The sequence below is a fragment of the Cebus imitator genome, unplaced genomic scaffold (assembly GCF_001604975.1).
Source record: "Cebus imitator isolate Cc_AM_T3 unplaced genomic scaffold, Cebus_imitator-1.0 Scaffold215, whole genome shotgun sequence".
In the NCBI taxonomy this organism is placed as follows: domain Eukaryota; kingdom Metazoa; phylum Chordata; class Mammalia; order Primates; family Cebidae; genus Cebus; species Cebus imitator.
The window spans coordinates 2,377,033-2,390,873 of NW_016107530.1; the positions used below are offsets into that span (position 1 = coordinate 2,377,033).

A 13,841-nucleotide genomic window follows, 5' to 3' on the forward strand; every position below is an offset into this window, starting at 1 on the left:
CCATCCTCTGAATGCCTTTTCTCAACCTCTGAGCACCAGCAGGCTCACACCAGGCGTGCAAATTCACACAAGGATGCCACACTCACTCCTAGAGCCAATCCCATGAGATGCTGAGGCAAAGCTGAGAATGACATGGGGGTGGTCAGGAGTCCTGGGGAGCCAGGTGGAGGCGGAGGCTGACGGCTGATGGGAAGTTAGGGGTCACAAAGGGAGAGCAGCTGAGGCCATGTCCCAGCTGAGGCTGGGGAGTGGTGAGGGTGGGGCATGGCCATCACTACCTTAGGCTACTTATAGCCCTTCGCAGACACTCAGGGCCTGCTGCTGGCCTTCCCATTCCTGGGAAACACCCTCTCCATCAAACATTCTCATCTCCCCTTCTCCATCTTCATTTTCCAGCAGGAAACATGGAATGTTTTAACTCTCAGGCTCCTCGTGAGGACTTGGAGGTTCCACCTGGAACCACGCCCTGTCTTCAGCATCCCTTAGTGCATCTCTGTGTACAGAGAAGTCCTCTGGGAACGCTGGCTCCACCGAGGGGTAACTGCAGGAGCAGCTGTGCATCTGAGGGTGAACTGCCAGCTCTGGGGGACGGAGTGGGAGTCCTCCCAGTGTCGAGGCTCAGTTTGTCCCTCCCCCGGTTCCCAGCAGGTGACTGGCAAAGAGCTTTGTTCATGCAACTTTGTTGGGGGTTTCCTTTGCTGTGGCAGCTCTCTGGAGAGTAAAGCCATATTGTGGGGTCTGAAGGACTGGAATAAAACTTCCCTTCTCCTTCCTTGTCCCTCTCTGAAGCACACTGGGGTCTGGGGAAGGGAAAGTGCTGACCCTCTCCTTGGGGCTGGGGTAGACAGCACATTGCCATTGTTTAGACCACAGGCCAGCACGGAGAAGCAAGCAATGGCCACCTGAGCAGGTGCAAACGGGCTAACTCACCACACGTCCAGGCATCCCAATGGCACCTTTGTCCCCCTGATGATGAAGGAGGCAGAATCAATCAGATATATGGTTGGAACCAGGCTAGCATGTGAACGATCCCATAGGCAAGCTGCGCACCTGATTAGGGCACAGCTAATCCCGTTTGCAGCTGGGACGACACCCTGTATGATGCCCAAGCGTCATGTACGTGCTCCCTATACAGCCCCCAAACATTATTCAGCAAGTGGCCACTGCTATGACTATACTTCGGCATGAGTGTTGTGGAAAGAGCACTGAAGGAGGAGTCTGGTCCCAGGCTGGACCTCAGTTTCCCTATGCCTATTCAAGGCCCTTGCTCCCTTAGAATTCACTGTTGCATCAATTCCAGCAATGGCCAGGATGTGCCTCATCTTTATCACGCACAACTTCAAGGCCCAGAGTAGGGTGATTGGCAGTTCCCATGTGATAGAAGGTGACTCACTTTCCTCGGTCTGCCTCTGCCAGGGCTGGAGAGCAGTGCTCCTCCCCAGCCCCTGGTTTAAGAAGGCAACAACTGGAGTCCTTCTTCACTCCTCCTTCCTCGCGGCCACCTCCAGTACTGACAGGAAGGACCAAGAGCCATGTGGATTCAGCTGAATCACGAGTTGCAGATGCTCCCAGGGAAATGCTTTGTTTTATAGCCAGGGGTTACATCTTCTCACGCTGGAAATCTGCTTATTAAGTTTTGCTCCTCCCCCTTTTGGCAGAAAATATTTTTTTGCAATCATATGCATGCAGACATCATAAAACCTGGGGCGGGGCCTAGAGTTTGCTATGAGCCGAAGGATGGAAAGCAATAGGGTGTGGAGATGAAGCTGGTTTGTCTGGCCTGCTGGGCAGGAGGGGACTGCATGGGCGTTTCTGAGGCGACTCTGCATCTGCTAACCCCACTGAGGCACAATGCCTTGAGGAACAATGAACATCCACAACGTATGTGGGACATACCTGAGAGAAGCAACCATGGCTGAAATTAGGCTCTTAAAATTCACATATATGGTCAAGAGCAATGGTGGCTTTGAGTACAATGTTCCACTTTTGTTAATGAATGGCAGGGTAGCAGTGCAGATGAGAAGCACCGACTCTTCCCTTAACCTCCTTGAGTGTCAGTTCTGTTGAGTGGGGCGATAAGAGCTTCTCTCTCATGGGATTGCTGGGAAGATGCCATGTGATGCTGTCTCTGAGCATGTGGCCCCTGCCTGGCCTTTGGTGTTAAGTAAATGCCATCTGCTCATGTCAAGCCTAGCACAGCCGTGGGCAGGTAAATTTCATCAGCATGTCTGTATGCCACACCTTTTGCTTTGTGCACCAGGGGCTCACATCCACAGTCTTTCCAAGGGTTATTCCTAGGTCCCTTCACACGGAAGCATCAACAGGACCATGACCCACAGATCTGAAACTGGCTCTGCCTATGAAGGACACCAGGCCAGGGCTGGCCATCGGCTGTGGCAGCCCCATGGTCCACTCACTCTTGGGCCTTTCAGTGATATTTCAGGATGCGTGTTTTGGTTTCTTTTTCATTTCTTTTTTGAAACTAATGCTCTTTGCAGTCCTGGCCATAAAATGCTTGGGTTAGGGATGGGTGTGGAATGGTCAGAGACTGGAAACTATGTGCAGCAGCCCCTGCTCTGTGAATTGTCCCCTAAATGCTTTTTAAAGGTGGATGTTGTAAGAAAAAACAAAGTCTGCCCACATTCCCCTCGGTCATCTGATGTTTCCCCTCCTTGGATTTCACGGGACCGATTCACCCGTCCTCCTCTGCACTGGCTCTTACTGGGAGAGTTTCCATTTGCAAGTCTGAACATTCTCCCATATGCATTTCATTAAGACAGCCACTGCTAGGCATGAATTCTAGAAGCTGCTGGATTCGTCCAAAGATTACAGTATAATCCATGTCTAAAAGGGGAGTCATTAGGTAAGAGGGATGCACAGAAGGGTCTGGAATCTCATGGATGTGGTCTTGGTACAGGGAGACAAGGCAGACTGGTACCAGCTCCAGGCCAGGGTGCCCTTCATACCCGATCCCAGCCCCCTAACCGGCTGCAGCATCTTGCCTGGGTCACTCCCCACCTGAGGTCCCATGGTACATATATCCAGTATTCAACTCATCCATGCCCTGGGCTAGACTCCACAGAGCAATGTCTTAGAAGACTCTAAAGATGGTTTTCGAGGGTGGAGCACAGACCACAAGCAACAGTAGAATGGAATGGTGTGTGACGATACGGGCCTCTAACAGCTCCCCACCCGAAGCTTGAACAGACGGACAAAGTATTTTACCTTTCTGAGTCTCATGTATAAAACAGATTTACAATCATACCCATTTCGCCGAGGTGCTGAACAAGCCAAATGTGTGAGAGGGCATAAATGCAGTGCCTGGCTCCTCTTACGGTTTCAGTAAGAGATGGCTATCTCTCTTGTCCCAGTGTCTCCATGGTTCCTTGGGCACTCCTTTTGCGCTGGGGCTCTTACTAGGAGAGTTTCCATTTGCAAGTCTGAACATTCCCCCACAGTCCCCAGCACTGGGACATGGTAATTGAGGGAAAACAAAGTTTTTGAGTCCACTGTCTTACCAGCAGGCATAGGAGAACAGTAATTTGAATGCCAGCTGCTGTGCAGGGGATAGTCAGTGTGCCCACGGGCTGCCCGTCCCTGCAACTGCCCATGGTAGGGCCGTCAGTCTGGAAGTCAGGCCCAGCTTTGGAAGGGCCTGCATGCTGTGATTTGTCTGCCGGGGGCCCCAGCAGGGGTACTAAGGTCTGCAGCTGAAGATGCCCCAGTAGGGTCCTCTCTAGATATCAAAGGAGGAAGGAGCTGAAGTGGCTTCACTCTAAGCTATACAGATCAGGGATTCTGGAGAACGGCCCGTCACCCAGATTCACCTGGAGAAAAACCAGCCACCCAACCTAGCCAGTCCTCAGAATGAGAAGGAGCACGTAAAAGAGGCGCAAAGGAAAAAAGAAACAAAAATTACTTACTGGGAGTCCAGGCCTTCCAGTGGGACCCTGAAATGAAGAGTGAAGTTGACATAGGTCAGGCAGCGTATTGTAACACCTAACTGTCAAACAGTATCCCAACCAGCTGTGTGACCTCGGCAAACCACTTAGCAAGCCACTTGGGTGTCCCTTGGTGTTCTCATCTTGAAAATGGAAGAATAATCATTACCTATCTGTTAGGGTCAAATGGGAGAATGTGTGTAAAGCTCGGGGCCCAGCTGCTGACATATAGCAAGTGCTAAATAAATGCAGCTACTACCATGATTATTAGAAGAGGACCCGCCAGGGATGTGCGTAGGGCTGGCCTCAGTTTCTCCCTTCAGAGACCTGCTGCCACATCTGGTTTCTCTCCTTCCAGACATCCCGCTTTTCCCATAAGCCAAAGGCAGAACCAGGAGTGGGTCTTGCGGGGTTCCCTGGGAGACAAGTCCATCCTTGAAGGGCTGCTGAGAAAAGTTCAGGCAGCCCCAGGAGTACATCACCCCTTCTAAGCCTTGTTCCTGAGGACATCCCCTCAGCGGTGATGTAGTGACACCTGCCAGTTGGGGGGTCCTTGGGGAATGTGGGGCTACAGACTTCATGGGGACAGGACTGGCCGCCATCCCGGTCATGTTGGTTTTGCTCCGCTGCACTAAAATGTGAGCTCCTGAGGCAGGGACCTCCCTGTCTCATTCACTGTGTCCCCAGTGCCTCGGCAATGTGGAGCTCTCAATGGTCCTCAAGACACATTAACGAAGGAATCAATCTGCCTGCAGATGCCAGAACCTGGCAGCACTCCTGCTTTCCCAGGCCCCCACAAGGACAGCCCAGGCCCTGCGTCCCTAAAACCAGAACTTTAATGCTGAATCAATGCCCTCTTCCTTTCCCTTCTAAACTGCCTGTCCCCTAACGTCACAGAGTGGGCTGAGAAGTGGGGCGGTGACCTCCCAATCCTCCAGAAAATGTTTCTTGGAATGAAATGGGGTAGAAATAAAGTAATAAATTCATTAATAAAAATTCACAAAATCATCATTTCTTCCTTCAAGTGTAATGTTTACCCAGCCACTTGAGAGGCTAAGGCAGGAGGGTGGCTTGAGGATAGGAGATCATGACCAGCCTGGGCAACATAGCACAACCCCGTCTCTTTAAAAAAAAGAAAAAAAATTTTTTTTAAATTAGCAGGTGTAGTCTAGCCTGTAGTCCTAGCCACGTGGGAGGCTGAGGCAGGAGGGTCACTTAAGCCCATGAGGTTGAGGCTTCAGTGAGCTATGATCATACTACCGCACCCCAGCCTGGGTGAGGGAGTGAGACCCTGCCTCTAAAAAAGAAAAAAATTAAACATTTGCAAAAAACCCTTAGGGATCATCTAGGGAAGCCTCATGCTTTCAGGAGCAAATGAATTAATATATTCCAAGTAAAAATACACATATATGTAGCACATACACACACACACTCCTTACAATACTCATATGAGGACGATACTATTTCTAATTTTACAGATGAGGGGACTGAGGCAGAGAGAGGTTAAGTAACTTGCTGAGGTCACACAACAAAAAGTGGCAGTGCCAGGATTTGATTGCAGTTGGTCTGGCCCCAGAGCCCAGGCTCGTAATCACTGTTACACTGCCTCCATAAAAACATAGCAGTGTCTAACACACAGTAAGTGTTAGCTACTATTTCGGCAAGGATCATATTCAACCAGGCCTGGCAGCTGCCGGCAAATATTTCCCTATATTCCTTCAGAGAAAGATACATCCCTATTTCCCTTGGTCATCTGTTTTCAGTCTCACAGTTCCCAGCATTAAGAAATTCTCCCTTAAATAGAATCCAGGGATGGCCAGTGGATGTCAGCTTAAGCACTGACGCCAATGGATTGGGAGTGATTGACTAATGGGTTATGTTAAAAAGCCTCCTAATTGATTAGCAATGTCTGCCAGGGGCATGACGGGTAGGGCAGTGGTGGCTGCAAATTTGCTTCCACCTAAATGGTTTCTGCTGCAGCTTTAATCCATCCTGCACGGTCGTGTTCTACAGGCACTGGCTGAGCTTGTGCCCACAGGAACCTGGGTCTTCCTGTTGGAGGATAGAGCCAGGCCCCAGGATATACCCAGAGGGCAGCAGACAGGCATCTCAGACCCTGTCTCTCTGGTCACCAGCATTCTTCTTTTGCAGGAACCAGAGAGAACACGGCCGAGGAGGTGATTCCTGCCCTGGCCAGTTTCCCATTTCTTCCTCCTCCTGCCTTGTAGTTTCAGCCAGCACTGGGCAAAGGTAAAGAGCTTCTCTTCTGCGCTGGGCTCAGAATGTGCGGAAAGCTACCTGGGCCTTTATCCTTCACTCTGTGGGCAGAGACTGAGACTCATTCCCTCCACCTCATGGGCTCCTTCAGCACAGACCCAAAGGGGTCTGTGAACAGTCCCTGGGTCAGGCCAGCACAAGGTCTCAGAATTCGAAATTCCTATTGAGAGGACCTTCAAGTCAGGCAGGGACTCAGAGCTGCCCTGACCCTGAGGGTTAGGTGTGTGCAGTAGGTCCCGAGATAGGGTGGGAGCAGTTGCGGGCTCTTGTGGCTTCCTTGGAATAAGGCAGGGAAAACCAGCCCATTTCCAACAGGTGAAAGCTCTCTATGGCAGACTTTATTTTGGAAGATGGATAATAGGAATTAAGATCAGACGCCCTAAACATGCCATAATAAATCATCCCTCCTTTCAAGCAATGACATGACAGGCCTTGCCTCACTGTGACATGTCTGGGGGCATGGGATCCTCAGCGTGGTTGCAAGGGCCTTTCGGGGGACAAATGGAGTACTCAATAATGGCCTTTACTAAAAGCTAGGCAGGCGGCTCCCACAGGTACAGATCAAGAGGAAAACCACTATGGAAATAACTTCTCCAAGGAAGGGATGATGATAGGGTTGAATTCAGCAACCTTGAGAAAGATCTGATGTGAGGGCTGGGCCCTTTCAACTCGTATCTCCAGCTCCCCCAGCGCCCTCTGGTCTTTTGTTGGGATATGAAAGAGAGGTGCTCCTGTTCTCTGGATCCATTACTTCAGGGAGGCAGTCTCCTTGGGCTCTTCTCAGGTTCTCTGGAAGGCTCCAGTCCCCGCCCCACCCTGGGCTTCCAAGCGGCGCGCTGCCTGTAATTATGTGCTGGCTCCCAGTCTAGCCGGCTGACCCGCTCTCTCTTACATAACCATGGCCACCGCCACCACCTGCCCAAAGTGGCTTCGCCAGAATGGAGCTGCCCACTCAGGGATGTGGACATGAGTCCTCTGGAGCAGACCACACTTGGAGCCAGCTCGGTGACCTGTTTTCTGAGACCTTTCAAGGAGCAGAACTGAGAAGAGATGACCTCTTTTCTTCTAATACCTGGTGTTTTTTTTTTTTTTTTTTTTTTTTGCAATTTTTTCTTTGGCGCACAAAGGAACTGAGCTAATTAGAGGGAAAGCCACCCTTTCAGATTGAAATTTGGAGCCTGCTTTGCCCTGGGGGCAGCCACTGTCTTGCCCTGGAGGGGTGCAGAGGTGGGTGAAAAGCAAAATGGTGGCCTCCTCCTCCCCAAGAAGCATTCTGGAGGGACCCCGCAGGAACCCACATAGGGCCCCCCAAGACAGCAGGGGCCCAGCTTTCAGTGCCCATACCCAGAACCCCGTTACCAGCAGGTGACACAGGCCTTTCAGATGCATGAGAACCACGGCTTGAGTACTTACAGGAGGTCCTGAAAGAGAGGGAAAAATACCTGGGTCAGTGTCATTGCTGTAGGGACAGAGGGGAGGCTGTCTGGGAAGCGGTGTGCAAGAATTATTCAGCGGAGGGGTTGCCATCGGGTCCTTGAAGACTGTCTTTTCCAGGCCCACGTTCACCAATACAATCTCTTCCCTCTTTATCTCCATACTTTCATAATCGGATGAGAAATGCAGAGGTCGGCGCCCCAGGCTCAACCCTGCTGGGGACCTACCGGTGACCCTTCTGCCTCAGCTTCCTACCCTACAAAATGGGCTCTTCAGGACCCGCCTGAACTTGTGTACAAGGCTGCTTTGCAGAACATGGGACGGTGGGCACTGAAGCACACTGAGAAAGGTGGAAATAACAGACCCTGCAAAGATGAGGGATGTTAGCACGCCCTGTGTGTACTGTGCCCTGCCAGGGAGGGGCAGCAGGCAGGCAGGGGCGGGCGCGGCTGCTCACTGTGGGTGCACCCTGAGGCCCATCGGCCCAGCCTGGTTTCTGTTTAACAGTGAGTTAGGCACGCCACCCCTCCAGGGTCTGCCACCCACAGCCTCTTTCTCAAAGCCCCCTCTGGGGCTCCGGCCCCACCCTCCTCCATGCCTCTCTGTTCCTTTCTCTTCCTGGTATCCACTCCCTGCCTCCCTCCCACGGCCGCAGCAGCAGACCTATCTCATTACTGGCAACAGCCAAGAATGACAAATTCAAGTGTTCCGAGAGGGAGAAAGAAGGAGTAGGGGTGAGGAGGAGGAGGGAAGGTTTAGAAAAGCAGCCCCGGAAAGATAGGGAAGGAAAGGCACTTCTGCGGAACATGAGCCACGAAACCCCCACGGCCCGCCCGCCCCAGTGATTCCCAGCTGAGCCTGGTGCGTCTGCCCGGCCCCTAGTGCCCTGGCCACGTTAACTCAGCTGCAACTCCTGTTGCTTCTTTTATGCTCGGCCAATAAAGGCTCCTATGTTTCCCTGCGCTCCTCCCGTTCCCAGAGCCGGCTTCCTTCTCTCCTCCTTCATCTGTCCGTTCCCTGCCCTGGTCACCATCCAGGAAGACACAGCCTCTTTCATGCTGGCCTCTGTCAAGCCATCATGTTAAGGGTGAACAAAATGTTTTAAATTAAAAGCAACAGAAAAAGTCAAGAGGTGTAGCGCCTGGGTGAGCAAGCCCCAGGCCCCAGGCTTGCATGCAGGGCCCAGAACACGTGGGAGGGAGCACCGGGCAGGGGGAGCATCTGGGACCCATTAGGCTGAGGGGCAGAGGAATGTCACCCAGAATCTGAAAATATCTCAGAGTGCAGCCTGCCAGAGGGGCCAGCCCAGCTGGGGAGTCTGTGCTTCCCAGAGGGGGGAGGTGTCCCCTGCATGAGAAGCAGGCTGGTGACAAAATTCAGCCTGTGGCAATTTTGGGATGGTTCAGCCACATGGAAAGCAGATGACTTGCGCCTGCCAGGCCTGACGGGGCCCTGGCTCCCACTGTGGCAGGCTCTGGTGAGGCCCCCAGTTACCCAGGCTGGACCTCTGAGGGCAGCCCTGCCTGTTGTTCGCAGTCTCGGGCATAGGTGTCACCAGATACAGCCAGGTAGCTGGCACAAGACTCGACACTCAGCCCGGTGGCCGAAGAGCACTTTGCTGGGTCCACCCCTGGGGGATATTAATTCTACTGAAGATTTTGAGGGCTTTTATATTACTACCACCATCATCACTGCACACACCTTTATGGGCCTTATTAGGTGCCAGGCACAATTCGAGGTGTTTTCCATTACGCAGTAGGTTCTATCATTCCCGCCTTGCAGATGAGGAAACTGAGACGGGGAAGTTTGAGCGACTCCCCAGGGCCATGCAGCTAGTGAATGGGAGTGCCCTAGACTCTTCTCTACAGTGCCTTTCTCTCCGTCTCTCGCTCAGAAAGCAACCTACCCCTGACCCCGCAGTTGCCCGCAGACCCAGTCCTCTCCAGTCCTTCCCCTGGGATGCCTGTCATGGTCAGCCTCCAGCCCCCTTCTCTGACTCAACCCTCTCATCTGTCTTTTACAGGTGCCTTTGTCTTATGCAAGGGAATTTGGCTCTGCCAAGCTCTTCCAGGCTGCCACTCCCCATCCCTGTCCCTTACAGGGACTTCAGAAACAGGAAAATCCTCTTTGTGAGCTAATACTGTGCCATAGGAAGGGAGAGTGATGTAGGGGTGCTATAAAAGAAGGCTTTCTCCTGTTAAGGATGGTCCTCATGGGTCCCCCTGGAAAATCTTTGGGTGCCTTGGAAAGCCCAGCTGCCATCCTGCCCCTGCCAACTTTCATTTGACAGGCCTGTATTGGGACAGCCCTGGGATTCCAAGCAGATGCTTCCCCTGATGCTGTGTTCAATGCTTGGCAGCTCTAAGATGCTGGGGAGCTGATGGCTTTGCAAAATCTAGCAGTGCCTGGATGTCACTTGTTGCTCTCCCATGTGGGCCACTTGGCTGTGCCCATCACCCTGGCCAGTCATCAAAGGATGGAGTCACCCCAAAGCATTACCAAGTCCCCACAGTACAGATGGAGAAAGAGAGGCCCAGGGAGATTCATGACCATGCAGGGCCACTTTGTGGGCAGGTGATGGGGGTGGGACCAGCACACAGTCTCCTGACTCCCATCCTGGTGTCTTCCTAACAGCACGCCGTAACTCATGACCTGCGCAGTTGATCCCGCCGAGGTACAGCCCACACTACCACATCTTGAGAGAGGAGGAAGACACCTGGACTCCACCCATGCACCTGCTGCTTCCTCAGGAGGACACCTGTTTCTTGCAGCAGGGAGACTATGAAGATTGTCCCAGCGCCCTCAGGTGGCGCAAGCAGGGCTGTCAGGGGAGGGTCACAGCAGCCATCCAGGGTGGGGACATTCTGCCTGAGACCTCCCTGCTGATGTCTGTCTCCACCGCCTCAGCTTCCTGCTAAGGCCACTACTGTTCTCCCCTGGGGTTTGACCCACCGCCTCCAAGCAAGGCAGCCATGCTCCCCCAAAATGGACACATAGAGATGGACCCCTATGAAGAATTCTGGGGTAGCATTGTGGGTTGGGACTTTTTTTCCAACCACTTTTTATATGTTCATTCATTCAACAAACACTTAACAATGCCTACTGTGGGTGAGTCACTGTGCTGGGCTGTGGCTCTCTAAAGATGAATTGAGTATAGTCATTGTCCTCTGAGGAAGGAAAACTTCATTATTTAAGCACTTATTATCTACCAGGCCTGATGCAAAGCTCTGATGATAAGAGATGAATAATTCATTTCCTTCTGCTGAGAAGGCAACAGTTTCCTATGTTAGAAAGCTGGAGGAATTCCAGAGATGAGAACTAAAACAAACATGAGGGTTTAAGGGAGAGAGCTTTGCTGTAGGAGGATTCATTTCTTCGTTCCTTCATTAATTCAATCGGCATCATTTACTAAGTGTCCATTATGCGGCAGACACAGGACAGAGTGTTAAGTATGGTAACTATCACACCGCACTTCATCTTTACAACAACCTTGTGAGGTTGGCGTTATCACCCCTTCCATAGACTTGGAACCTGAAGCTTAGAGGTTAAGCAATCTGCGTAAGGTGGTCACTTTGCTCTTAAGTGATGGCATCTGATTCTTAAAGTTTTTAAACTTTAATTATTATTTTTTGAGATAGGATCTCACTCTGTTGCCCAGGCTGGAGTACAGTGGTGCAATCACAGCTCACCGCAGCCTCAACCTCCCTGGGCTCAGGCAATCTTCCCATCTCAGCCTCCCGAGTAGCTGAGACCACACAGCACGCCTGGCTAATTTCCGCATTTTTTGTAAGGATGGAGTTTTGCTATGTTGCCCAGGCTGGTCTCGAACTCCTGAGCTCAAGCTATCTGCCTGCCTCGGCCTCCCAAAATGCTGGGACTACACGCATGAGTCACGCGCCCAGCATAATTTTATTGTTTAGCTTTTATTTCCGTACAGTAGAGCCTGGATTTGAACCTGGTCTCTCTTGCTCCACAGCCTGTGTTCTCCTGGCTGGAGATCACGAAGTTCTCAAGGGTAGAAGGGTCAGCTGGGCCCTCAGCCCTTTCTAAAGTGGGCAGGTATGTCCCCTCCCCATCATCCCTGGACTTGGTCCCACCCAGTCGCTGGACCCAGTCCTGGTCCTGAACAGGGGGCGTCAAGAGTGGAAGGGTGCTCCCAAGTTCAGCATCATCTGAACCATCTTCTGACCCTGCTGTGCCTCTGGGCTCCCAGCAGCTGGGGTCCTAGCCCCCACTCACACCACCTGGTGCCTGCTTCCCGGCTGCCTGTAGCCGACCACCTGCCCCCAGTTCTGCAACGTGCCCAACCCACCCATCTCTGCCAAGACAGGTGTTCTGCCTCATGGGCTCCCCTCAGACCTCGGGTGACTAGTGATATTGGATACACTCTGCCTGCTGGAGCAGGGGTTCTCAGCTTGGGGGGGATTTGGCTCTCCAGGGAATAGTTGACAGTGTCTGGAGACATTTTTGATTTCATAACTGGGAGCCTTCTACTGGTCTCTAGTGGGTACAGGCCAGGGATGCTGCTAAAAAGACAGTGCACAGAGCCTTCTACCACAGACCCATCTGGTCCCACATGTGAATAGTGTTGAGGATGAGAAACACTGTGCTGGACTAATGGCACCAGACCTGCCTCGGGGCTCTCCCTGTGCCTCAGTCCCTACGACGCACGCCGTCACCCACGCCCCAGTCCTTGCTGACCTATGGTTTGCCAACTCTTGGGATCTCGTTCTTCTAGTTTGGCCTGTTCCACCTCCATCCAAGACCTCATCAGGACAAATAGTAATTTGTGTGTTACTCATCTATTGAGCATGTACTCTGTGCCTGACACTATGCTGAGACCCTTATGTACCTTATTTCACTCGGTCTGCCCAACAACCCGGTGAAGAAGTTATGATGGTTATTGCTCCCACTCTACAGATGGAAGAGCTGAGGCCCAGGCAGTTTATGACATATTCAAGGTTGCGAAACACATGCGTCACCGGGCTGGTACTTGGCCCCAGGTCTGCCTGCCTCCCAGGACCATGGGCTCCTGAAGCTTGAAGGAGGCACATGGAGAAATGAAAGGAGCAGCCTCTGCCTCAATGAGCAGTGAAGAAGGGAAACACGAGTAGCTTTAAAAACCATGGAAAGGGCTGGGTATGGTGGCTCACGCCTGTAATCCCAGCACTTTGGGAGGCCAAGGCGGGTGGATCATGAGGTCAGGAGATCGAGACTATTCTGGCCAGTATAGTGAAACTCCATCTCTACTAAAAATACACAAAAATTAGCCAGGCATGGTGGTGTGTGCCTGTAATCTCAGCTACTCAGGAGGCTGAGGCAGGAGAATTGATTGAACCCAGGAGGTGGAGGTTGCAGTGAGCTGAGATGGTGCCACTGTACTCCAGCCTGGGCAACAGAGCGAGAGTCTGTCTCAAAAAAAAACCATGGAAAGCAATTTGTTGGGGGCAGGCCTGTGAAGGGCAACTGGTAAGCTTTCAGGCAGTCTCTATCTTTGGGGGTTAACCTCAAAGAGAACACCCAAGCCGTGTCTCCTACAGCCCTACGGCCCAAACCCGACTTTCTAGGAAGGGATGAGGCAGATTTCTGGGGTAGACCATCTGAATTTCTTTGATGTCCTGTCAGCATGGCTGACAAATCATCCTTTGTGACTGACAAAGCACTTCCTTAAATGATAGTCCACCACAACCCAACTCCCATTTTATAGATGAGAAAACTGAGGATCTGAGAAGGATGTAACTTGCCTGTTATTTATGGTTGGTAAACGATCATGAATCCTGGTCTAGTGCTCGTCCCAGAACAGCCCACCATCAGAGCTGTGAGAAGCTTTACATTTCTTAGGAAAAACATCTGACTACTCAGACAGAGCCAGCTTGTGCCGTCCTGCAAGAGCCAACTGTGTGCATCTCTTCCTAACTTGGCGCTTAGTGACTTCACACTGGCAGCTGGAAATTGGCCGTGGTGGGAGTATTCACACCATGGAAATTGGCAAAAGCTACAAAGCAGCCCCACCTTACCCCAAGAGCCAGTTCTTAAACATTTGCTAGCACGCCACAGCTCACATCTGTCCTAGGATGACGTCTCTCGGCCACAAGACATCCCTAGCCCTTTCCAGGTCAGGTTGATGGAGAGTAACAGGTTCTGGGAGAAGCGGGCAGCAGTTTAAATCACACACACCTATAGTCTCTC

General features: G+C 51.9%; 1 protein-coding gene across 33 annotated transcripts in view; it reads right to left on the reverse strand.

Annotated features, from left to right (window-relative positions):
* The window catches only part of COL13A1 (collagen type XIII alpha 1 chain), a 158,256-nt gene that overhangs the window by 83,264 nt on the left and 61,151 nt on the right, over positions 1 to 13,841 (reverse strand). For 26 of the 33 annotated variants that reach the window (XM_017548913.2, XM_017548912.2, XM_017548903.2 and 23 more), the window contains exons 3-5: positions 7,632 to 7,639; positions 3,924 to 3,950; positions 931 to 966 (exon numbers count right to left, since the gene is read on the reverse strand). In XM_017548913.2, the coding sequence (XP_017404402.1) occupies positions 931 to 966; positions 3,924 to 3,950; positions 7,632 to 7,639 (71 nt within the window). The remainder of the gene's footprint in view (positions 1 to 930; positions 967 to 3,923; positions 3,951 to 7,631; positions 7,640 to 13,841) is intronic. The other 7 variants (XM_037745861.1, XM_037745853.1, XM_037745845.1 and 4 more) reach the window with 1 other exon arrangement.